Source organism: Silurus meridionalis, chromosome 24 (assembly GCF_014805685.1).
Source record: "Silurus meridionalis isolate SWU-2019-XX chromosome 24, ASM1480568v1, whole genome shotgun sequence".
Lineage (NCBI taxonomy): Eukaryota > Metazoa > Chordata > Actinopteri > Siluriformes > Siluridae > Silurus > Silurus meridionalis.
In genome coordinates, this window is record NC_060907.1 from 3,300,305 (window position 1) to 3,325,002 (window position 24,698).

The 24,698-nt window shown below is 37.8% G+C and overlaps 2 protein-coding genes across 3 annotated transcripts; both read right to left on the bottom strand.

The window, feature by feature from the left end:
- Positions 1-1,098: 1,098 nt before the first annotated feature.
- Positions 1,099-9,705, bottom strand: LOC124378399. 2 transcript variants are annotated; one of them, XM_046838071.1, is made up of 10 exons: positions 9,118-9,705; positions 8,660-8,977; positions 8,273-8,521; positions 4,349-4,433; positions 4,029-4,086; positions 3,512-3,586; positions 2,579-2,665; positions 2,439-2,489; positions 2,260-2,340; positions 1,099-1,930 (listed from the first exon to the last, which is right to left on the bottom strand). In XM_046838071.1, the coding sequence occupies exons 1-10, from the start codon at positions 9,203-9,205 to the stop codon at positions 1,910-1,912; spliced, it is 1,113 nt and encodes a 370-aa protein (XP_046694027.1). In that variant the 5' UTR covers positions 9,206-9,705; the 3' UTR covers positions 1,099-1,909. The 2 variants fall into 2 exon arrangements, with proteins under 2 accessions (XP_046694027.1, XP_046694028.1); XM_046838072.1 differs by lacking the exon at positions 9,118-9,705 and having other exon boundaries at positions 8,273-8,352; positions 8,508-8,521; positions 8,660-8,767.
- A 3,653-nt stretch (positions 9,706-13,358) lies between these two features.
- Positions 13,359-24,117, bottom strand: LOC124378366 (B-cell receptor CD22-like). The gene is made up of 12 exons (XM_046837999.1): positions 24,043-24,117; positions 21,064-21,118; positions 20,584-20,898; positions 20,048-20,305; positions 19,689-19,946; positions 19,325-19,585; positions 19,158-19,239; positions 17,933-17,969; positions 17,673-17,759; positions 14,152-14,238; positions 13,980-14,060; positions 13,359-13,840 (listed from the first exon to the last, which is right to left on the bottom strand). Exons 1-12 carry the CDS (start codon positions 24,061-24,063, stop codon positions 13,820-13,822), a joined length of 1,563 nt encoding a protein of 520 aa, XP_046693955.1. The 5' UTR covers positions 24,064-24,117; the 3' UTR covers positions 13,359-13,819.
- Between the last annotated feature and the right edge of the window lie 581 nt (positions 24,118-24,698).

Sequence of the window (24,698 nt, forward strand, 5' to 3'; positions counted from 1 at the left end):
GAGGCAATATTTGATCAATTCACTTCCTCTCACAGGGCATTGCAACAACAGTCTGCCTAGCTGTGAGTCAGTGCTGCCCATTTTCTCATGAAAAGGATTATAATAATATCAATAACAATAATAATTATGATTATAATATTATATTGTCACATTCCTTCTATTCAATTGCTTGTTTCTTCCCTTCAAACTCTCTTGACATAATTTACAGCATATTCCTAACTTACAAGTGAGGGAATATTAAAAAAATGCAATGTGAAGGTGAATGAACGGCCCGAGGTGAATCGGAGAACATTATAATGGTATAATTATAAAGGGCCAAACATCTAGCCATGGATTATCACCTTATAGCATGGTCATAGTTTTGACACTTAACACTTGACACTTAATTTTTCTTTGTGCATTATTTATTCGTTAGAGCTAGAATTCTCCTGCTACAAATCACACCCAGAGAAAAAATCGTGCCAGAATATTCCATTTATTTACATGAGGTTTAATAAATTGTTGTGAGAGAGAAAGAGAAAAAGAGAAAGATGATAGTACTCCTTCTACTAATAATGAAGCTTTAGTTTTTAACTCCTGGTGCTGTTTTTAGTTCTATTTCTCTAATGAATGTTTTACTCTTTAGTTTTTACACTTACACTGTTCTCCTTCATATAACTGAGCAGTCGGGATTTAAACGTATGACTTTCCGATCAGCATTTGAACAGTTTCTTTTCTAGTTTCTCCGAGCCATTTATCATCATCATCATATTCACCATATTAGTTACACCACATGCTAAATTTCTCCATTGAGCTCAGGAAAAGTTTGCAAGAGCTTTCTCACCCTGTAGATGTTACTGTGTTAATAGGTGGTGCAGCATATGACGGACGGACAGAGAGACATGTTAACTCTTACACACTCTTTTTATTTTATTTTTTTATTTTTATTTCTATAGCGCTTCGCAATGGACAAAGCAGCTTTACAGAATTCAAGTGAATGATGTGGGTTTATGCCTGATGATGAAGCCTGGGGTGAATGTGGCAAGGAAAAACTCCCTTAGATGAATGAGGAAGAAACCTTGAGAGGAACCAGACTCAAAAGCAGAACCCCTTCTCATTTGGGTGATATCAAGAGTGTGATAATAAATCTTTAAAACAATAGAGAACACTGGAGAGTGAGAACTAACATGAATATCAGCATGTGTGATTATGAGTATTTTCTTTTTTACAGTCTCAACAGTCAGTTGAAGTTCTGGAACTAGGAGCTACCAAGCAACTTATAAAATAGCTCAACATCTGAGATGATCATATCTCCAACACCAGCTTCTCCATGCCAGAGTGGAATCCAAATGGTGCTGGTACGACATCTAGAGTGTCCTCTAGATGGTTCAGGATTTAGTTATGTAGATGTCTGACTCTTCATAATGGATTCTGGTTTCAGATGCAGTTTGTAACTCATTTTTAAGTTTATTGTGTGAAATTAAATAGAAAAACATCAAATGCACATTTCTAACAACAAAAGAATCACAAATCTTTCAGCTTGTCTTTAACTCTGCTACCTCCAGCTCCACCTCCTGTCTTTCAGTCAACGCCACTGTCTCTAAACCAGACAACACAGCAGGTCTTTCCACAGTCTTATAAACTTTCCCTTTCATTCTTGCAGATACTCTTCTATCACAATAAATGAATCACGAATAAACTAATAAAAAGAAGAAAAGTGTAGAGAAGGGGGAAGCAAACTACACATGAAAGACACAAGAGTTCAAAATTTTAACACCGCATACAACATATTGCACAATATTGTGAATGTATGTAAAACGCTCGCTCTCCACCCAGTTCAAGTCAATGTTGCTCGAGTTATGGAAAACAGAACTGTGCTTTTCATCATCGTTTCTTTCTCTTGACGCGATGTGGAGGTGGACGTTGGATTTCACTGTTGATTTCTCACAGTCTGGAAAACGAAATCATGATAAATGGCTCCAAGTGGAAATGTTGAACAATAATAAGCATTTGTCACACATTTTTTAAAAGAGAGGAGTGTTTAAGGCATTTGGCAACCATCTTTATCCAGAATGACTTACTTTTATCTCTTTTACACAACTGAGCAGCTAAGGGGTTAAGGGCCTTGCTCAGGGGCCCAGAAGTGACAACTTAGTGTGGCCGGGATTTAAACTTTGGATCCAAAGTCCAATGCCCTAACCACTAGGCTACCACCTCACTGGGTCCTTTTCATATATAACTCTTTCTTCAGCATGGTAATAGCAAGCAAAGCGCACTCACGGTTAAAGTGTCGTAATCAGGTGAGATGGACAGAGGGTCCAGAGCTGTGTACGTGTCATCAGCAGAACCCATGTCAGCGGCCTGTGTGAAAGAAGGAGAAATAAATCACGTGATCCTGTAATCATACTGAGTGATGGCTCTTTCTAAACCTGAATATCAAACACGCTGTACGCATTGACCTGAAGATCCATATTCATGTAGGTGCCATCGGTAGGATTGTAGTAATCGTTCTGTGTGAGAGAAAGAGAAATAAATCACATGTTCCTCGTTCTTAGTGATGACTCCTTCCAGATCTGAATGTCTGAGTCAAAACTCTTACTGCAAATGTGTCATTTGTGTCACTGGAGATCCTTGTCTGATGGTCCATAGGTGCATTGCTGTCATCAGTAGGACTAGAGTAAATATTCTGTGTGAAGATTATAAAGAATGGATTTGATGTTCTGCATAATAATATTTACTGATAGATGTTAGTTGCTACATACACCAATCAGTCATAACGTTAAAAACACCTGTACAGTGGAGTTTCATTTGTGCCACCAAAACAGTTCTGACCCATCAAGACCTCTGAAAGTGTCCTGTAGTATTTGGCACCATGACATTAACAGAAGATAAATTATAAGTTGAAAGGTGGAGCCTCCATGGATCTGGAGAAGAGAAGAATCTCAAGACCGAGTCAACACTTAAAACTTTGTCATGTTCCTAATGTTGAGGTAGGTATCAAAGTAGCCTCCACATGAACATCAGTACCCAAAGTTTCCCAGCAGAACATCAACCAGAGCATCACACTGCCTTCACCAAATTGCCTTTTTCCTATATTGCATCTTGGTGTCACCTCCTTCCAATGTATACCAAGTCAACACACATGGTGCTGCAGTCGCTCTTTAGGATTGGCCCAATTGGACTATGCATTAATGAGCCTAAAGCACCCATGAACTGAGCTGGTATTAACCCTACAAGATGTTCTGACTCAGTCGTCTGGATTTGGACAATTTTGACAACACATCAACTTCAAGAACTGACTGTTTAAATGCTGTCTAACATATTTCACACCTTGTCAGATTATTTCCTTCACCTGTCAGTGGTTTTAATGCCATGGCTGATACACTTTATGCAGATGATATGAGACATGCTTTACTTCTCAAATATGTCTTTATGTTGGAAAACAAATATGCATTATAAAATCCAATGAGAAAACACACATCATCAAAATACTTCAGTAGCATGTGATTGCATACTGTGAAGAGACACTTACTGCAAGTGTGCTGTACGTGTCATTGGAGGACATGGATATGGGGTCAGGAGGAATGTACAGGTCTTCGACAGCATTCTGCAGAGAGAACGTCAACAAATTAAGACACATTCACCTAATTCTGCATACTAATGCCCCTTGTGTACTAATCACACACACCTAATTGCTAATTACTTATTATTTGTTGTCCGACAATCATTATGCACAAGTTGCCGAATGGTTTCGCCATTTTCTGGAAGCTGGGCTTGTTGAAGGTCTTCCTGATCTCTAGTCATCCTTCTACAACGTTCTTGCCACTCACACACCTTAATCAACTCTTCACATGTCAAACGTATGTCTCTGTGACTGATTTGCCAAGTTTCATGCAGGATTTCATGTTTGCTTTTTGTTTAAATATAATAAAATCTCAGATGTGGTACTGCACGTGATCAGAACAGCACCAGTTACTTGAAAAAAAATTGACTTTTTTATACCACCTGATATTTGCTTGTTTTATATTGAATAAATATGCACCACTCACCTGTTGTGACAGCTGCAAGGAACTCGTCAGGGGATCAGAAGCCTTCTGACGCCTCCTCCTGCTCTCAAAATAAATTTTTTTTTTTTATTATTAAGTAAAGAGAGTATACTCTTTCCAGATAGAATTATCAGTCAATTTGGATCAATTTAATATTTCTACTATTAAGTAAGAAAGATGGTGCAAACTCTAGTTTATCTCCACTGAATAATAAAAACTAAAAAAAAAAAAATTATTCAACATAAAATTCTTTAAATCCTAAAATTTTTTAAATGTTTGTAAGCGTAAAAGAAAACATTTACAGCCAAGCCCACGTGTTTTACCTTATACAGTAGAGTCCAGCTAGAAGAGCTGCAACCACAAGGATGATGATAATTCCAGTAACTAAAGGGAAAACTCTCCGGTGTTCTAAAGACAGACAGAAAAAAAAGACAAATAAAAATCTTGACTGAAAAAACATTATATTCATTTGCACAGCATTTGGATCACATGGAACACCATTAACAGCAATGGTGAGTACAGAACCTGAACAGTGGAAGGTGAAGTGGTAACTCAGTGGTTAAGAGGTTGGACTTTTAATCATTTTAATGGTCAGAAGAGCATTTGCCAAATGCTGTCGATGTAAATGTATCTGTGAAATATGGTGGTCCAGGGTGGTCAACTCAAAAGCTAGTTGTTATTTAGAATGAGTTAAAAGGCTGTACATCTAGAGGTTTGTGGGAGTTAGTAAGCCTGTTTCTCACCTCACTTTACAACACACATCACTTGTTGCCAAGACAGACAAAAAGCACACATTTCAGGAACTTTTCCACGTTGCACGACAGAGGGGTTCCTGAATTTCGAGTAAGAATTCTAGGCCTGTTGGTTCCTAAATGGAGTAGGGCAGGGAAGCATTTTGTCTCCATTTATATGGACGACTTATCGAAGCTGCTAAACAGTTGTGGAACAGCTTGTATGGTTGGTAATATCATCATCAACCAATTGATGTGTGCGGATAATCTGGTGATTCTTTTGTCCATCCAGTGCAGGCTTTCAATGGCCATTGATGGTTTGTTCTCAATATGGATTAGATTTTGATTTTGAAGAGTAATATTATGATTATCAGGAGAAGGGGGGATTTTTCTATCTCTGGTATGTGATAAGGTTAAATGCTTAGGACATTATGTAACTGATGTCTGATGTCAGGGACGTCTACAGTCAGCACATACACTAAGGTATATACATTTATGTACAATGATGGAATGCGGCTGATGCTTAAGGTGCTGAGAAGAAGTAGTGCAAGCCATATGTTTGCCATTGTTGGTGTGCCAACCTGCTCTGATGTTTTATGTAATTTCATGGACAGGTTTATGTGTGAGTTATCAGGTTCTGTAAACAGGATCATTTCAACACTGACAAACCCTGAACTGAAGTGTGCCCGATTTATCTCCAGTATTAATGTATCTTAAAGGCATCACAGTTTGTATGTAAATATGTGTTATTGTGGATTAACCCCCTTTACATATCAGAAGAACATGTTGTTCCTTGTTTCTATGCAGTAAAAAAAAAATTAAGTATGTTAAATGAGAAGCTGTGGCAAGAGCGTAACCCAATGGTTCTGGTGAGAGTGTGTGTGGAGAAAGAGTTGCCTCATCGTATGTAACTATAGGAAACTCTCTTCTTATAAAGGTCACATGTGCAGGAGACTGTAACACTGAACTGCATTGTTTAAACATAGTTTTCTCAAACGTCACTACTTTTCACTATTTTTTATTGTATAAGACTGTTTAAAAGCAATAACTTTACTACTATTTTATTTAGGGAAGTGAGAGATAAGTTACTCTGGGTTACTGATCAGAAGGTCAGAAGGGGGTTCAAGCCACAGTATTGCCAAGCTACCACTATTGGGCCCTTGAGCACAGCCCTTAACCCTCTGTGCTCCAGGGGCAATGTATCATGAGTGACCCTGTGCTTCTGAGCAAGATGGGATATGTAAAGAAAGAATTTCACTGTGTTGTAATGTATATGTGACAAATAAAAGCTAAGAAGCGAAGGAACAGGGTACTTCATCCAAAACTGTTGAACAAATTCACCTAAAAAATCACAAAATATAATAGAACTGGATTGGCGAAATCAGCGCATTTCGAACTTCACTAGATAGAAATCAATTCGAATGAAACACCAGTTATTTAAAACAGCTATTTGATTCATCCACGCATTTTGAACAATCTGCATTATCTGGTTACACCACACAAACTAGAGCAATGGGTTGAATAATACAGTTCCTCTCAGTTGTTTTGAAGTGTTTCCCAAATTATTTTTAATTTTTGCAAACCAGTAAAGTGCATTTCTCAAAACAACAACAGCACACAGTGAATTTCTTGCAAAAGCCTACAACTTTTCTCAAAATCCTTCGTTCATCTCTCATCTCTTAAAACTCAAAACTCAGAAAGAAGCCGAAAGAAGAAGAAAGAAGATGATGATCTCTCAAAACTAAGTATTTGTGTGAATGAACCACTCATTGCCATCAGAAGTTCTTTTGCGATTGTTTAAAAAGAAGATGTTTCATCATGTTGTCAGAATGATGGCTCACGGTTTCAGTATTTCCTGATGTAAACTATGGTTTGGATGACACTGTTTGGAATTGCACAAGGCTCAATTTAATCTCTTTGGCATCAATGAATGTCATCAGCACAAATGCACACATTGCTGTATGTGGGAGATCGATTGCAAGAGACCGGACAGTATTCACAATTCAAGACACATTAATAAAAAAAAGTTGAATAGAAATTTAAGCTTCACAGATTCTGACAACTGGTTTAACTAATGACTTACGCAATGAACTGACGCCGAAATGTTTTGTGGGTTAAAACTATTCAGGGGAAACCCGTATAAATTTGAACAACATGAACATAAACAACTGATGTAGGAAACAGCAGACACTTTTACATAATTCATTCAATGAATGTACCAAAGCATTTGTGATTTGTTCAAAGTAGCAAGAAATTGCTTTCCTATGCTTTTAAGTGACGACGTGATGTGGAGGTTGAACGAGTAGTTTTGAGATTTTCACTTCTGATTTGAGAAATACTGTAGGATGATTCGTTGTAATCTTCAAAAAAATGAATTGAACAGAAGAAATAGCCAGAATGACCCAGATCATTTCAGTCATCACACACAAAACTAAAGAAACAACCTTCAGGCATTACAGGCACTTCAGACCACTAGAGGGCACTCTAAACTGGATTTGACAAACTCTTGCTCTGTTGTCCTGCGTATTTTATATAAAGCACATGGTCAGGTACACTGAGGATAGTTTTCATGAGGTTTCGTTATTAAAGGGGGTAGAGGGAAGTATTTAGGTGTCCTCAGTGCAAATCCCCTTTTATAGGCTTATATAGGGATGTCAATATTAAGTTGCTTATAGTATTATATTTATGTATTTATTGCGCCTCGATTAGCATTCATGTATTTTTGCATAATTACAGCACACTCCTGAGTTTCAGTGAAACTGTGTGTTTCCAACAAACTCCCAGATCATGATGTTTAATATAATACTGCGCAATATCGTGTGGAAAATAATTAAATAAAAGTTTTTTCTAGCACCGTCTGCCCACCGTTTTCAACTCTTGTATTAGCACTGAATCCGATCCGATCCGATCCGATCATTAAAACACTTTACCCTAAACTCCTATCCTACACCTTTTAGGCTTTTTTATATGAAGTATTTTATCGATAAGAGTTTCTTCAAAAGGTTTCACTTTAAACCCCTTGCAATAGGAAATCGTCATTTGTGATATTCCACATAGAAGTTTTTGCGAGGTCAACCAAAGAACCCTGAAAAGATTCAGATTTAACCACAATCAAGTTGTTTGTAAAAGAGCGCATCGGGACCAGCTCTCTGAGGAGAATTTGATCTAAAATTAGTTTTGTTTGTTTTGGTAATCCACCCACAGTTACATCATGGTGAACATCATGCCCAATGAGACATTGTGCAACCGAATCTGAAAAGTGGAGCAAAAGAGATAGAAATGTTGTTGGTGTTGCCAATAATGCACATTATGATTATGCAAGATGATGATGATGATGATGATGATGATAGGTACACCTACAGCACCAGAGTCCGAATTTGAGTTCAGGTTTCTGATGTTTGTGTGGAGTTTTGTGCATGTGGGTTTCCTCTGGGTTCTCTGGCTTCCTTCTAAATAACATCCAGCTTCATTAAATTGCCTGGAAGCAAATCGATATGAGCAAATGAATAAACTCACCTTGAACATCGAAAGTGACAGCGGGAGAGCGATAATTTTGTCCTTGAACAGCACAGCGGTAATCGCCTACGTCCTCCTGACTGACCGATGACAGATGGAGAGGGTTAGAGGAGGAGATTGAGGGTATAAGGGTACCATTTTTGAACCAGGCGAACATCGGAGTGCTTGTCAGATTGCAGGTGGTTTTACATGAAAGAAAGACTTCATTTCCCTCAATCACACTAGCAGGAATCACCTCCACTCGGAGCCCTGTGGACCATAAGAAAGAATATTCTTCTAAAGCTCATGAGACATAATGACAGGAAGCACTGATCAGGTACAGAGAGCTCGTGTCATTGTGTTACAGAGCTGCTTCGAAAACGTTTAACATCATTTACTGAAGCTCACCTGTGACTGAAATCTCGATTTCTTTGCTTTGAAACCGTTTTCCATTTGATGCTCGTAATGTGAGGAAATATTTCCCTTCGTTGTCGTGTGTAACATCTTTCAGTTTCAGGCTGCAATTGCGTGGCGTAATTTTGACATTTGGAACCCGCTGAGTTGCTAAAGACCCCTCCAATTTTTTACTCCAAAAAGGTTCTTGAACTGTGGAATTAGTCGCATTATACACGTAGCTGCAGTCCACGGTCACTGTAGACCCCCTTACAGCACAGATAGAGTTTTGTGTGTAATTCACACTCCACTCCTGTCCAGCAATCACAACTCCTGCAACACAACATCAGTTATGCACACAGTTTGGTCTTGGACGCCAAGAAAAGCTGCAGGACAGTAGAGAATTGAACACATTCTACAACATGAACCGACATAATGGATAACTGGAAATAGATTTTGTAGCTGTGAGTTACCTGAAATCATGAGTAGAAATACCAGAGATCTGGACCAAATCCATTTAAGTGACATCATCAGTGCAACCTGCATCATCATCCTCATCATACACACACACAAGTAAACACTGTTTTGAAATTATACAATCCAACATTAATGGTCACTGTTTAGAAATTTTGGAATCTGAGGATTTAATTTGATGAATTCAACTGTGAATAATCTGATCTCAAAATAACTCAGATAAATGATTGAAGAACATATACAAAAAAACACACCACAAAGATCGGAATAGAAAATTGACCTAATAATAGTTATAATAATAATTTGAATAATTGTCCCTGATGTAGAATTTTAGCAAAGATTTTGGTAAATGCTGCTCAGGGAACAAAAATATGTGGCAAAATAAAAGCCAGTCATGACCCTCTAAACATTATTCTTTTGTTACCTCAGTTTCTTATATTTATACCAATATGTGATGATTTAAAAATATTAGATTTGAGATTCCATCCCAAAAAAACCAAGCCATGAACCCAAGACAAAAGTCATATATTTAATTTTCTCTTCATGATCTTCAAATGTAAAAACTCGACGAACTCGAAATATTAAACAAACACTAATAAACTTAAATAAATATTAGAAAACAATTCTACCCTCGTTAGGCGCAGTCCGCATCTGACTTCAGGGACAAATTCAGAGAACTAAATCCCCTTCACTCCTACCAGTCAGACAGTGTGTGTGGTAATGTTGCAAGAGTTAAATGCATGACTTTCCTTTGTTTCTTCCCCTTTATTACAGCCTTACTTCTGTTTAAAAAGTTGTTTAAAAAGTGTTCAAAAGACTTGAGATATAATATCCTTTGAATCATTTTCTTACAATTGTTATTTGAATTGATGGGGGGATAGTAGCTCAGTGGTTATATTGAAGTCTATACCAGAAGTTCAAATCCCAGCACTGTCAAGCTGCAATTGCTGAGCCCATAAACAAGCTTTACCATCAATTCAGGGTTATTTCTATAGCGCTCGATGGACATTGTCTCAAAGCAGCTTTACAGGGAAAAAAAATGTAAACAAGTGAGCTATGTGTATTTATCCCCAATGGGCAAGCCTGGGGCGACTTGTGGTGACTGTGGCCAGGAAAAACTCCCTTAGATGGTATGAGGAAGAAACCATGAGTGGAACCCATTCTTATTTGGGGGATACCAAGAGTGTGATAAAAAAAATTATGATTATGATTATGAGTAATGTCCTTTCTACAGTCTAATTATAGCCAGTTGGAGTTGTGGAACCAGGTGCAATCAATTATCTGTTCATTTTAGATTCGACACCAACTCCTCCAGCCTTTAAATGTTAAATGATTCCTCCTATAAGCATCCAGTAACTTTTACAGTAACAGGATCATTTCTACAGCCTGTAGTACGGTTACGGCCAAAATGAATTCAAATCAGAATATAATTCCAGCAAATATTTAAAACTATGCAGGGAATTGTATAAATAAGATAATTATCCTGTATAAGCGCATCTGCTAAACTAAGACAAAGCCCAGAAAAAAAATCGAACCTGACAACACCTATGCATTTAGTATTAGTATTAGTGCTGGATTTGAACACTAGTACACTAAAATAATTTAGCACTGAATCATTTTTTTTTTTTATAACCAAGATTTATAATCAGATAACCCAAACTGTATATACAGTATGTTTTATATAGCTGACCATGTGACATAAAATCTGTCATATTGACCAATTAGCAACATAACAAAGCTGTATTTGCCGTAATTTAATGTGTTGATGTGAAGGATTCAGAGAAGTGGCCAAAGGTATGGCATTTCCTACACCAAAGAAATCTGACTGAGCGCATGCACCAGCTGTACAGATCTGATCGTGACTATCCCTATATATAATTGCAACTGTCGAGTGGATGTTCTCTGCCCTCGACAGAATAAAAGAGTGAATAAATACGAGTCGACTTACAGCCTTGGCCCCCATGGCTATAGAAATCACCTCAGACAGAGTCATTGAAGTCTTCCTGCTCAAAGAAAGGAGGATGGATTTTGTAAATATAACTAATCAGCATCTCTGGTGAGTATGATGTATTTTGGATCTGCTAAATGCCGCAAATGTAAATGTGTTTTATTTAAATATTTTATGTTTTGTCATGGTATTAGACAAATATTGATACTGAACTGCTCCAGATGATGTACGTGTCACAGTTGTGGTGGTAGTGTAGAGGTTTGGAGTTGTTTTAACTTTATTTCTTGCTTTAGTAAAAATGGTATTCACCCTCAATATCATGTTGAATATTGATGGTTTCTATAATTGAGACATGATAGTGGTGGTATTAAGAGGTGGATTAAGTCAGGTAAGTCCCCACTGAAGGCCCAGGTACCAAATGCACGGCCTGCCACTGGTAATATGTGATCGCGTGGAAAAATAAAAACACACAATCTACGGGTAAAAATGTGGAGAAATAAAAACCTTAAAACTTTATATTTTTTGGTTAGTACTTTATTACTGGTATAAAAAAAATAATAAAACTGGGGTCAGAGCACAGGGTCAGTAGTGACACAGAGTAGCGGTGTAAGAAAATATCAGTGTAAATGAGTATTGTGATATTGTTCACCAATACTGTATCGATGCTCAAAAATGAAACATCGATACTGAAAAAAACTTTCATACAAGATTCTTGCCAGTTTCATTTGAAGTTTATATCACGGCTGCCTAAGAGAGCAGTCTTATCTCTGAACTTAACCAGTAACAGGAATTACTAGCACAAGGGCACACCGCTAATGTTAGCGTTAATATCCACCTGTTTCCTGGGGGGGCGCTGCAATAAAAACGAGTAGGGGTGTTATCAGAAGTAATAGCAGCGTTGACTGCTAATGGCAATATATTTTATATGTGGTTTGTTTTTCTGCCGGAAATATGTTCAAATTTAAAAACTTTCTTTCAGCTTCTCCTGTTAGGGGTCGCCACAGCGGACCATCCGCATGTTTGATTTGGCACATGTTTTTACGCTGGATGCCCTTCCTAACGCAACCCTCCCCATTTATCCGGGCTTGGGACCAGCACTAAGGCTTGTGCAACCCTAATGGCTGGGGTTGGTTCCCTGACCGGGGATCGAGTGGTGAGAGCGCCTCATCCTAACCACTAGACCACCAGGGAACCTTTAATGTTTAGAAAAAAGTTTAGGAACAACACGTGCTGTTTGTGGTTGCACACTACCACACACTTATAATCAGATTAGAAATTTAAGAGTTAAGAAATTTCCCCACTGTGGGACGAATAAAGGTATATCTTATAAAGCTTCATCTCTGGCTTAAACAACAATGCTATATACACAAACCTAAAATTAGAGCAGACTGCACTTGCAGCATTGCATGACCTGCCTGCTTTTACTTGCCTGGCTGCATTCTCGAGGTTTATAGAAGAAATAATCTGTCAGGTTTTGAGCAAATTCAAATAGACTGTGCTTCCATTCTTTCACCACCGGATGCATATCTAATGTCATGGCGGCGCAATTATAAAATCTTGTTATACTCACAGTTAATTAGGAAAAAACAGCCGTGTGGAAGAAAATAATTTAATCTGATGCTAACAAAAAACACTAACAATGCATAAACGTCAGTTTTGTTAATAATCTTTGACACATCCAAGACTGATAAATAGTCCAAAAATCCAGTCAACAATCACTTTTTATATTAAAATTCAAGTCATTTTGTGTGTTTTTTCCCCCTCTCTCTTATCTGTGACATCAGTAATTAAAATTGGCAATTAAAAATGTTAAATCCTGGATTTAAAAAAATATATACATTTGGTCGTTTTGATCAGAACTGAGATTGATTTAACAGATTTAAGCGAAAGTTGAAAAAAATATCGATCCGATTTTATTTCACAGTTGAACTGTATTTTGAAATGCAGACCAATAGATGTGCCATTTATTCTGTAACACTGGATAAGGGGTTAAAAAAAGAAATGTAAAATATTCCCATGAAGGGTCCAATTATATTAATTGTGTTTCTGTATTGCAAAATTACTTGAGTGGATACAAGAACAAGGGATGTCTAGTAAATAAATTAGTCACATAATAAACAAAATAATTCCTACATTTTTTTCACTAATACAAAGATGCATAATATATGTAACAGAAATAATATAATGATTTATTACAAATTATTAATATTTAGTGCCGGTCCCAAGCCCGGATAAATGGGGAGGGTTGCGATAGGATGGGCATACAGCGTAAAAACGTGCCAAATCAAACATGCGGATGATCCGCTGTGGCGCCCCCTAATGAGAAAAGCTGAAAGAAAGTTTATTAATAGTTAGATTTATTTATATAAATGTAAAAAAAAATAAAATAAATTGAAAAAGCTTATTAGAAAATTTCAAAGCTTATCCAGCTTGCTTTGATAGTAGTTTGAAGTAATTCAGATTTTAACAAGTGGTTCTACAAGTGGTTTTATGGTTTGTAGACAATGTTTTTGACATTTGAAAGAATTTGAGTTTTTGTTTTTGTCAACAGTTTTAATGAGCTTTAAAGTTTCTAACTAGAGAAACTCTTCAGAACAGAAAGTGATGTTTTTCTTCATTTTCATCTGTTTTAGACCTCAAACTGTTTTAAAGTTTGAGGTCAATCTTAATTCACAGTTCAAAAACAGAACAATTCAGCAATGGCCATCTTGCTAGCATCTCTCTCTTTCGACATGGTGTCCAGACTGATGATCTCACTGTAACCTTCTTGCAGGCTGGAAAAAGAAACCATAATGGAAACTTAATGTCAACAAAATAGCATTTTAAAGTGAAAGGATTTTGGACTTTTGGAAGTGTAGCGATTTTCTTCATCCAGGTGTGTATTTAATAATGAACAAACATGTTTCAACTCACTGGTAGATTGTAGTAATCAGACGAACTGGGCTGAGAGTCCACATCTGTGTACATCGTATCAGGAACATTGTAGTAACCGTTCTGTTTTGAGAGAACAAGAAATAAATCAGTCATTTAACATCACGGAAGTCGGTTTCCGGATCTGAATATCTGAGTCTCTAAAGACACTCACTGCAAGTGTGTTGTACATGTCATTGGAGGACCTGGTCTGAGGATCCAGAGCTCTGTACATGTTATCAGGGGGATTCAGATGAACCATCTGCAGAAAGAATATTCAATTCAGATCAACTCAAGTATATTTCGATAGCCATTTTCACTATAGACATAGTCACACCACAGCTTAGTATAGAACAAAATTAGATAAAAACAATTAGGGATATTTAAGTTTGTGTATTTATTTCAGATGAGCAGCCTGGGGCAACTGTGGCAAAGAAAATATTCCTTAGATGGTATGAGGAAGAAACCTTGAGAGGAACCAGACTCAAAAGGGTGACACCAAGAGTGTAATTATAAATCATAAAAACTACAATACAAACACCAAAGCATGAGAAATATCATGATCGCCAGAGCATGTGATTATGAGTAATGTCCTTTCTACAGTCTCATACAATCAGTTGGAGTTGTGGAACCAGGAGCTCCTGAGCAATAAATGATCTTAACATCTGAGATAATTGTAGATTCGACACCAACTCCTCCATACCAGAGCCTTTTAAAAAGAATATGTTAAATTTTATTATACATATTTATAATATAATATAATTTAATATAATATAATATAATATATCATTTAATATAATATAATATAATATAATATCATATAATATAATATAATATAATATAATATAATATAATATAATATAATATAATATAATATATTTCTTTTCACGCATCCTTATCTGGGTGGAACCAAGAGGGTAAATATAAATCATTAAAACATTACAAACACCTGAGAATGAGAAATATTATAAGCACCAGAATAACATCTGAGATCATTCTAGAGTCCACACCAATTTCTCCATGCCTGAGTCTTTCAATGTTCAATGTTTTAGAAACTGCGTATGTAGAATGTTCTTTAGTGTATCGATTATTCGTTTATCCCCCAAGTCCAATGTCCGAAATGTTCATGAAGTGGGATCCAACTGGAGCTGGTATTATGAAGCATGTGTTTTGATTTTTGTTTCTTTTTTTAATAGGAATTCCTGAGAATGTCTGAGTAATGGCTTACAGGGAGTGCAGAATTATTAGGCAAATGAGTATTTTGACCACATCATCCTCGTTATGCATGCTGTCTTACTCCAAGCTGTATAGGCTGGAAAGCCTACTACCAATTAAGCATATTAGGTGATGTGCATCTCTGTAATGAGAAGGGGTGTGGTCTAATGACATCAACACCCTATATCAGGTGTGCATAATTATTAGGCAACTTCCTTTCCTTTGGCAAAATGGGTCAAAAGAAGGACTTGACAGGCTCAGAAAAGTCAAAAATAGTGAGATATATTGCAGAGGATGCAGCAGTCTTAAAATAGCCAAGCTTCTGAGCGTGATCATCGAACAATCAAGCGTTTCATTCAAAATAGTCGACAGGGTCGCAAGAAGCGTGGAAAAACCAAGGCGCAAAATAACTGCCCGTGAACTGAGAAAAGTCAAGCGTGCAGCTGCCAAGATGCCACTTTCCACCAGTTTGGCCATATTTCAGAGCTGCAACATCACTGGGTGCCCAAAAGCACAAGGTGTGCAATACTCAGAGACATGGCCAAGGTAAGAAAGGCAGAAAGTCGACCACCACTGAACAAGACACACAAGCTGAAACGTCAAGACTGGGCCAAGAAATATCTCAAGACTGATTTTTCTAAGGTTTTATGGACTGATGAAATGAGAGTGAGTCTTGATGGGCCAGATGGATGGGCCCGTGGCTGGATTGGTAAAGGGCAGAGAGCTCCAGTCCGACTCAGACGCCAGCAAGGTGGAGGTGGAGTACTGGTTTGGGCTGGTATCATCAAAGATGAGCTTGTGGGGCCTTTTCGGGTTGAGGATGGAGTCAAGCTGAACTCCCAGTCCTACTGCCAGTTTCTGGAAGACACCTTCTTCAAGCAGTGGTACAGGAAGAAGTCTGCATCCTTCAAGAAAAACATGATTTTCATGCAGGACAATGCTCCATCACACACGCCCAAGTACTCCACAGCGTGGCTGGCAAGAAAGGGTATAAAAGAAGAAAATCTAATGATATGGCCTCCTTGTTCACCTGATCTGAACCCCATTGAGAACCTGTGGTCCATCATCAAATGTGCGATTTACAAGGAGGAAAACAGTACACCTCTCTGAACAGTGTCTGGGAGGCTGTGGTTGCTGCTGCACGCAATGTTGATGGTGAACAGATCAAAACACTGACAGAATCCATGGATGGCAGGCTTTTGAGTGTCCTTGCAAAGAAAGGTGGCTATATTGGTCACTGATTTGTTTTTGTTTGGTTTTGAATGTCAGAAATGTATATTTGTGAATGTTGAGATGTTATATTGGTTTCACTGGTAAAAATAAATAATTGAAATGGGTATGAATTTGTTTTTTGTTAAGTTGCCTAATAATTATGCACAGTAATAGTCACCTGCACACACAGATATCCCCCTAAAATAGCTAAAACTAAAAACTACTTCCAAAAATATTCAGCTTTGATATTAATGAGTTTTTTGTGTTCATTGAGAACATGGTTGTTGTTCAAATTAAATCCTCAAATAAAATTAATCCTCAAAAATACAACTTGCCTAATAATTCTGCACTCTCTGTAGATTGCATTTTATAATATTTTTCTATGATTCACCGTCTTCAAATTTAGAAGATATGACACAATCTATACTCAAGTTTTTGCTGAGCTGAACAGAATGTTTCATTAAGAAATAATGACAGTGCTGTCCAATATCCGCTTTCAGTGTATCTGAGTCACAAGCTGTTCTGGAATTTCTAAATCGAGGCTGTTTTTCTAGGGTTTCCCTATGAAAGGAATATAAATAAATTCATATTTATTTTTAATAAAGAAATGTTTTCAGTCAAAAAAAAAAAAAAAAAGGTTTGAATAAAAAGTATAAAACTGCAATGAGATACTAAATATTCAAACACTTTGGGGGGAAAAAAAAGAAAAAAAGAAAATGTTTTATATATCATGTGCAAAAGCAGTGTCCAGTATTAGCTACTAGAAATGACAATAAATCAGAATTCTAGATTTTCTCTCAAAATTTGCAATGTGGTCAAGTGCTGGGGTTGTGAATGGAGGGCAGAGCCAAGGGGAGGATGTGTGGTAAAGATCTTACACCTGGGTGAAATCTGGGCTTATGAGTGTTCTGTGTTTTACTGTAGATGTGTAGAAGCAGAGATCAAGTTTAGAAAGAAAAATGCAGTAAAACAAAACAATGAAAATGTGGGAAAACATAGAGCCTTTTGTTTTTTCATGTAAATCCAAGCCTGGTTATAGTCCTCAAATCCGCACTAAATCAAGGAAATTTACACTATTCTAATGGTCTAATGGTCATCATCCACTGCTGTATGAAAAAATGTTTGGGTATTTGGCCTACTCAGCACTAAATGGTCAGCCGTGGTTGGAGAACTTAACAGAAACCTTATAGAGTTGTTGCATTTGAAGCTTGTATTTCTCATTACATATGAGTTACATCCAAACACTTCCTACTTTGAAAAGACACTTACTTCTACTGTGTGGTAGATGTCGTTAGGGCACCTAGAACTGAGGTCAATATGTGTGTACGTCTGTTCTTCATCACGAGTGACAGTATTCTGCAATAGGAACATTAACGTCATTATTAATAACTATGTGTGACTCGTTTTTTGATTCCGTAAAGACCCATGTTGGTTACTTAAAAAACAGTTTGGATCATGAATCATGGATTATGAAGAGGCGATAAGGTGATGATTAAACGCAGTTAGTCAGTTTGCTATGAGGAGCTCACCATATTGTTTTGATTAGACATCATCATCTTCTTCATCCTGCCCTCAGGAGAAAACAGTCACTTATTTACTAACACTAGTAAATATTCATTAGAAGAGAGAAACTTTTTCAGATGTGAATATTCTTTTCCTGATGCTATCATTTTTTGACACGCATGCATGTTTCTTTTGTATATGTACAACAAACTAGGCCAAAACAAACCCATATGAATTTGGACAGGAAATGACTGGAATAAAGAACAGATTTTTTCTCATTCATCAACACTCAGTACCCCATAATGGCAAAGTAAAACCAGAATACTATAAATGTCTGTAAATCTCTTTTACACAAAAACAAACTCCTGAAAATCACATTTATATGTATTTAAACACTTGAAAATTTGAACAGGTGCCTCCCATTTCTCTTGATCTTTACTGATCCACCTGTGGAAATGTGTATTGGTGCCTGGTTGTGCTACACTTTTATTACAAAATTATGGAGGCCATTGTGCTCATGCCACTGCAGCCCTCCACTGATCTGGGATTTGGTGGTTAAATGGAAGACTCTCCTCAATGCAAAACCCAAATAAGCCCGATTTATCAGCTTGATGACTCTCGGACTATGAGGAACAAGATTCTGTGGATTGGCCACAATTCTAAACGTTATCACTAGAGGCACCGCTCATCACTAGCCCAAAACAATCTCGAAAGTAAAGCATGATGGTGGCAGCATCATGCTTTGGGTTTTTTCTGCAGCATGGACTTTGTAACTGGTCTTGGTTAAGGGAACGCTGAATGGAGTAAAGTACAGAGATATCCTCAATAAAAACCTGTTTCACAGCCCTCAGTCTGTACCGAAGGTCGACCTTACATGACAACAACCCAAAGCACAGGACAACACAGGAAAGTAAGAGTGGCCAGCCAGAGACTCTGGAGAGATGTGAAAATGGCTGTCCACTGATGGTCTGCCTCCAACCTGCCCAAGCTTGAGAAGATTTGCCATAAAGAAGGGACTCGAGGCTGTAAGTGCTGCCAAGGGGGCATCAACTACTGTAAGTACTGAGAGAAGGGTGTGAATACTTATGTACATAAAAAATAGACAATTCAAGAATTCAGTTTACACTTTGTCATTATAAAGTGCTAAGTGTAGAATCATCCGAAATAAATCAGTTTGAATGATTGTAGAAAAAAGGGTGGTTTGAATGCTTTCTGAATGCACTGTGTAATTATAGAGCAATGTTCTCCAACCTTATAAAGCAATATCTGCTGAAAAGAACTGTGATCCCACAGAGCAAAAATCCAACGGCTACAAAAGACTTCCTGATGCGACCTGAAGAAATTATTATTATTATATATTTTTTTTTACAAATATCTCAAGACATTTGTTCACACAACAATGTGTTTACATTTCATACCTGTTATACTGAGATGCACTGCAGCTGCTTTCTCACCCCAATATTTATTCTGAGCCACACAATAAAACCATCCACTGCTGCTGGAGCTCAGCATGAAGCTGTAACTCTGTCCGAATCCTACAGGTGAGCTTTCATTCACCTTATACCAGGTGTAGGTCTTTACAGGTGGGTTTGCATCACTGTAGCAGGTCAGAGTCACTAAACTAGCCGCAACAATCTCACCAGAGGGACTAATGGACACTGAGACGCTCTTAGGGGGATCTAAAACACACAAAAAGAAATGGATACAAAGGAAACACTATAAAATAAGTTTCAAATGGATGAAGGGTAAAGAATAGATGACAATGAATCATCATTTACTTACACAAGACATTCAGAAAGACCGGCCTAGAGAACTGATGTCCTTGTTTATTTTTAGCCTCACACATGTACTCTCCAATGTGCTCAGAGTTGATTTGGTTGATGGTGTAGGTTTTTCCTGTGGTTATAGAATATGTTCCCTTATACCAGGTGTAGGTCTCTACAGGTGGGTTTGCATCACTGCTGCAGTTCAGAGTCACTGATCTCCCCTCCATGATCTCACCTGAGGGACTGATTGACACTGAGACTCTTTTAGGACGATCTAAAACACAAATAGAATGAAAAAAAAAGGAAGCACCCCTAAGTAGATTCCTAATAACTGAGTGGTAAAGAAATATAATGGGTCACATTAGATCAACTTACACAGGACATTCAGAGAGACAGCCATAGAAGACTTATGTCCATGTTTATTTGTAGCCTCACACGTGTAGTTTCCACTGTCCATAGAGGTGATCATGTTGATGGTGTAAGTTTTTCCAGTTTTCACATAATGTCTTTCCTTAAACCAGGTGTAGGTCTCCACAGGTGGGTTTGCATCACTGCTGCAGGTCAGAGTCACAAAACTGCCCTCTATTATATCACCAGAGGGACTGATGTACACTGAGACTCTTTTTGGAGGTTCTAAAATGATTAATGCAGACATTGCAGATTAAAGATGGTAGTTTATGCACCAAAGTGAATTAGAGAGTTTGTGTCTAGGTAAATGAGATGATGTGTGTGTGTGTGTGTGTGTGTGTGTGTGTGTGTGTGTGTGTGTGTGTGTGTGTGTGTGTGTGTCTGTGTGTGTGTGTGTGAGAGAGAGAGAGAGAGAGAGAGAGAGAGAGTGTGAGATGTACTCTTCAGGATATCACTCCAGCCAGAAAGAGTCAGCTCATTAGTGAATGACTGATGAAACTCACCCGTGACTGAAAGCTTAACTGATTCACCTTGAAGCCGTTTTCCATCTGACGTTAGAATGGTGAAAAAATAATTCCCTTGATCATCTTGTGTAACGCCCTTCATGATGAGGCTGCAATCGTGTGTCGTTTCATTCCGATACTGAATCCTGTTTTTGTAGTTTGTATCCAACTTTTTACTCCAAAAAGATTCTTGAACTGTGGAATTAGTCGCATTATACACGTAGCTGCAGCCCACAGTCACTGTGGATTCCTTTACAGCACAGATAGATTTTTGTGGGTAATTCACACTCCACTCCTGCTGGGAAACAACAACTCCTGCAACACAACATGAAGAAACAATTTATCATGTGCTTGTTGGTCTCAGACAATAAGAACATTTGCAGGATCTAATAAACAGGAGGGAGAATTAAACACTGCACAACCCCCAGTAACATAATAAACGATGATGCACTGGAAATAGATTTTACAGTTTTGACTCACCTGAAATCATGAGTATAAACAAAAGAGTCCATCGGAGTGCCATCATCAGTGTAACCTGCATCATCATAATACACACAAAAGAAAACACTGTTCAGGTTTAATATCATATACTCTATATAGGCAAGTTTGTGCACACTGGAGTTTAAGATGCTACTCTATCCAAAGACATCCTATACAGTCGTGTGTCTCCAACTTTGAACCACATATGGCTGGAAAGGTCAGGTCTCCAGGCTCTTCTCAACCTGCTCCCTACTCTCACCACAAATCACGATATCATCCGCAAACATCGTGGTCCATGGAGACTCCTGTCTGACCTCGTCCTTCAACCTGTCCATCACCACTGCAAACAAGAAACGGGCTCAGAGCCGATCCTTGATGCAGTTCCAACTCTACCTTGAACCAGTCTGTCGTTCCTACTGCACACTTCACTGCTGTCACACTGTCCTCATACATGTTCTGCACCACCTTCACATACTTCTCTGCCACACCTGATTTTCTCATACAATACCACAACTCCTCTCTCCACACTGTCGTACGCTTTCTCTAAATCCACAAACACACAATGCAACTGCGTCTGACCTTCTTTATACTTCTTCATCAACATTCTCAAAGCAAATAATGTCTGTGATGCTCTTCCTTGGCATGAAACCATACTGTTGCTCACAGATGGTCACCTCTTCCCTCAGCCTGGCTTCCACTACTCTTTCCCATAACTTCATGGTGCGACTGATCAACTTAATTCCCCTGTAGTTACATGCAGGTCTGCACATCTCCCTTATTCTTAAAGATCGGTACCAGCCCACTCCTTCTCCATTCCTCAGGCATCATCTCACCTTTTAAAATCCTGTTAAACAACCTGGTTAAAAACTTTACTGCCAGTCTTCCTTTTTCAGTTTTCACTATTGTATTCTTCTTTCAGTCCTCACACCATCCAAAACCATCCTACAGACCACCATCCGATGCTGTCTAGCTACAACACCTTACAGTCTCCAATCTCCTTCAGTTTGCATCTCCTACATAGAATGTAGTCCACCTGTGTGCACCTTCCTCCACTCTTATACGTCACCCTATGCTCCTCCTTCTTCTCCTGACGGAAAATGATAAAGTATCTGAACAAGAGCATCCATATGAACCTGTACTTTTGGAGCTGCCGCTATAGAAAATGAATCAACACGATTCGAACCAATCCTCTGTGTAAGTCAAGTGAGTTGAAAACGGATTATTTTCCTTAATACAGCAAATATGCAATTTGGGATCAATTAGATATTATTTTATTATTTATTATAAAATCCCGATTTATACTTCTATCAAAAGAAATAGACGTTCCTCTTACATGTTTTGCAATAAGTTGAAAGATGCTGAAAAGGCAGAAGTGTGGTGAAGGCATGAGTAAAACATGACGTTTTGTTGACCTTAGAGCATCACACAACATAGAGCTACATAACAACATAGAGCTATGTCACACAACATAGAGCTACGTTACACAACATAGAGCTACATAACAACATAAAGCTACATAACATAGAGCTACGTCACACAACATAGAGCTACATAACAACATAGAGCTACATAACAACATAGAGCTACATGACACAACATAGAGCTAAATCAGAACACAGACCTACATCACACAACATAGAGCTATGTCACACAACATAGAGCTACATAACAACATAGAGCTATGTCACACAACATAGAGCTACTTCACACAACATAGAGCTACATAACAACATAGAGCTATGTCACACAACATAGAGCTACATAACAACATAGAGCTACATCACGCTACATTAGAACACAGAGCTACATCACACAACATAGCTAAATAACAACATAAAGCTACATAACGATAAAGAAAACGATAAAGTTTTTGAACAAGAGCATCCATATAAACTTGTACTTTTGGAGCTGCCGCTATAGAAAATGAATCAACACCTTCGAACCAATCCTCTGTAAGTCAAGTGAGTTGAAACGGAATGTTTTCCTTAATACAGCAAATATGCAATTTGGGATCAATTAGATATTATTTTATTATTTATTATAAAATCCCGATTTATACTTCTATCAAAAGAAATAGACGTTCCTCTTACATGTTTTGCAATAAGTTGAAAGATGCTGAAAAGGCAGAAGTGTGGTGAAGGCATGAGTAAAACATGACGTTTTGTTGACCTTAGAGCATCACACAACATAGAGCTACATAACAACATAGAGCTATGTCACACAACATAGAGCTACGTTACACAACATAGAGCTACATAACAACATAAAGCTACATAACATAGAGCTACGTCACACAACATAGAGCTACATAACAACATAGAGCTACATAACAACATAGAGCTACATGACACAACATAGAGCTAAATCAGAACACAGACCTACATCACACAACATAGAGCTATGTCACACAACATAGAGCTACATAACAACATAGAGCTATGTCACACAACATAGAGCTACTTCACACAACATAGAGCTACATAACAACATAGAGCTATGTCACACAACATAGAGCTACATAACAACATAGAGCTACATCACGCTACATTAGAACACAGAGCTACATCACACAACATAGCTAAATAACAACATAAAGCTACATAACGATAAAGAAAACGATAAAGTTTTTGAACAAGAGCATCCATATAAACTTGTACTTTTGGAGCTGCCGCTATAGAAAATGAATCAACACCTTCGAACCAATCCTCTGTAAGTCAAGTGAGTTGAAACGGAATGTTTTCCTTCATACAGCAAATATGCAATTTGGGATCAATTAGATATTATTTTATTATTTATTATAAAATCCCGATTTACACTTCTATTAAAAGTAATAGAAGGCACCCGTGACTTTCTGTCTGACATTATTCATGCATTCTATCTTTCATCTCCACCAATTTAATCTCAATCTGATTTAAACCGATTTTACACTTCATCATAAATGATTTAAATATATTTAAACCAACTGAACTTGCTTCCTACCCTCTTCATGCGAAGTTTCATCCGACTCCTAATAGACTAGGAACATTCAGAGATCCGACGCAACCATCACTTCTGCCCAGCTATTTGTGGTAAATATAAAAATATGGTGCAGGGTTTTACTATGGGTTTTTTTGTTCCTCTTTCATCTTTTGCAATTGAGTTGAAAGATGCTGAAAAGGCAGAACTGTGGTGAAGGCATGAGTAAAACATGACGTTTTGTTGACCTTTGTGCATTTTTTATTTTGTAAGCCTTCAAACGTCTAATACACTAAAATACTTTAACGAATGAAATTTTTGCTGACATGATGACCTCAGTATCATGTAACTGCATTCGAAATATTGACAGTTAACATTGGTGATTTATTCTGAATTCCACAATGAAACATCCTCTTAAGCAATACTTATAAATATATAAACTTTCTTTTGGTTTCTCCCATTAGGGGTCGCCACAGGGGATCATCCGTATTTATGATCCACTTGGCACGTTTTTACGCTGGATGCCCTTCCTAACACATCCCTCCCTATCGATCCGGGCTTGGGACCGGCACTAAGAGTGCACTGGCTTGTGCATCCCCTAATGGCTGGGGTTGGTTCCCTGTCTGGGAATCAAACCTGGGCCGCAGTGGTGAGAGCACCGTATCCTAACCACTAGACCA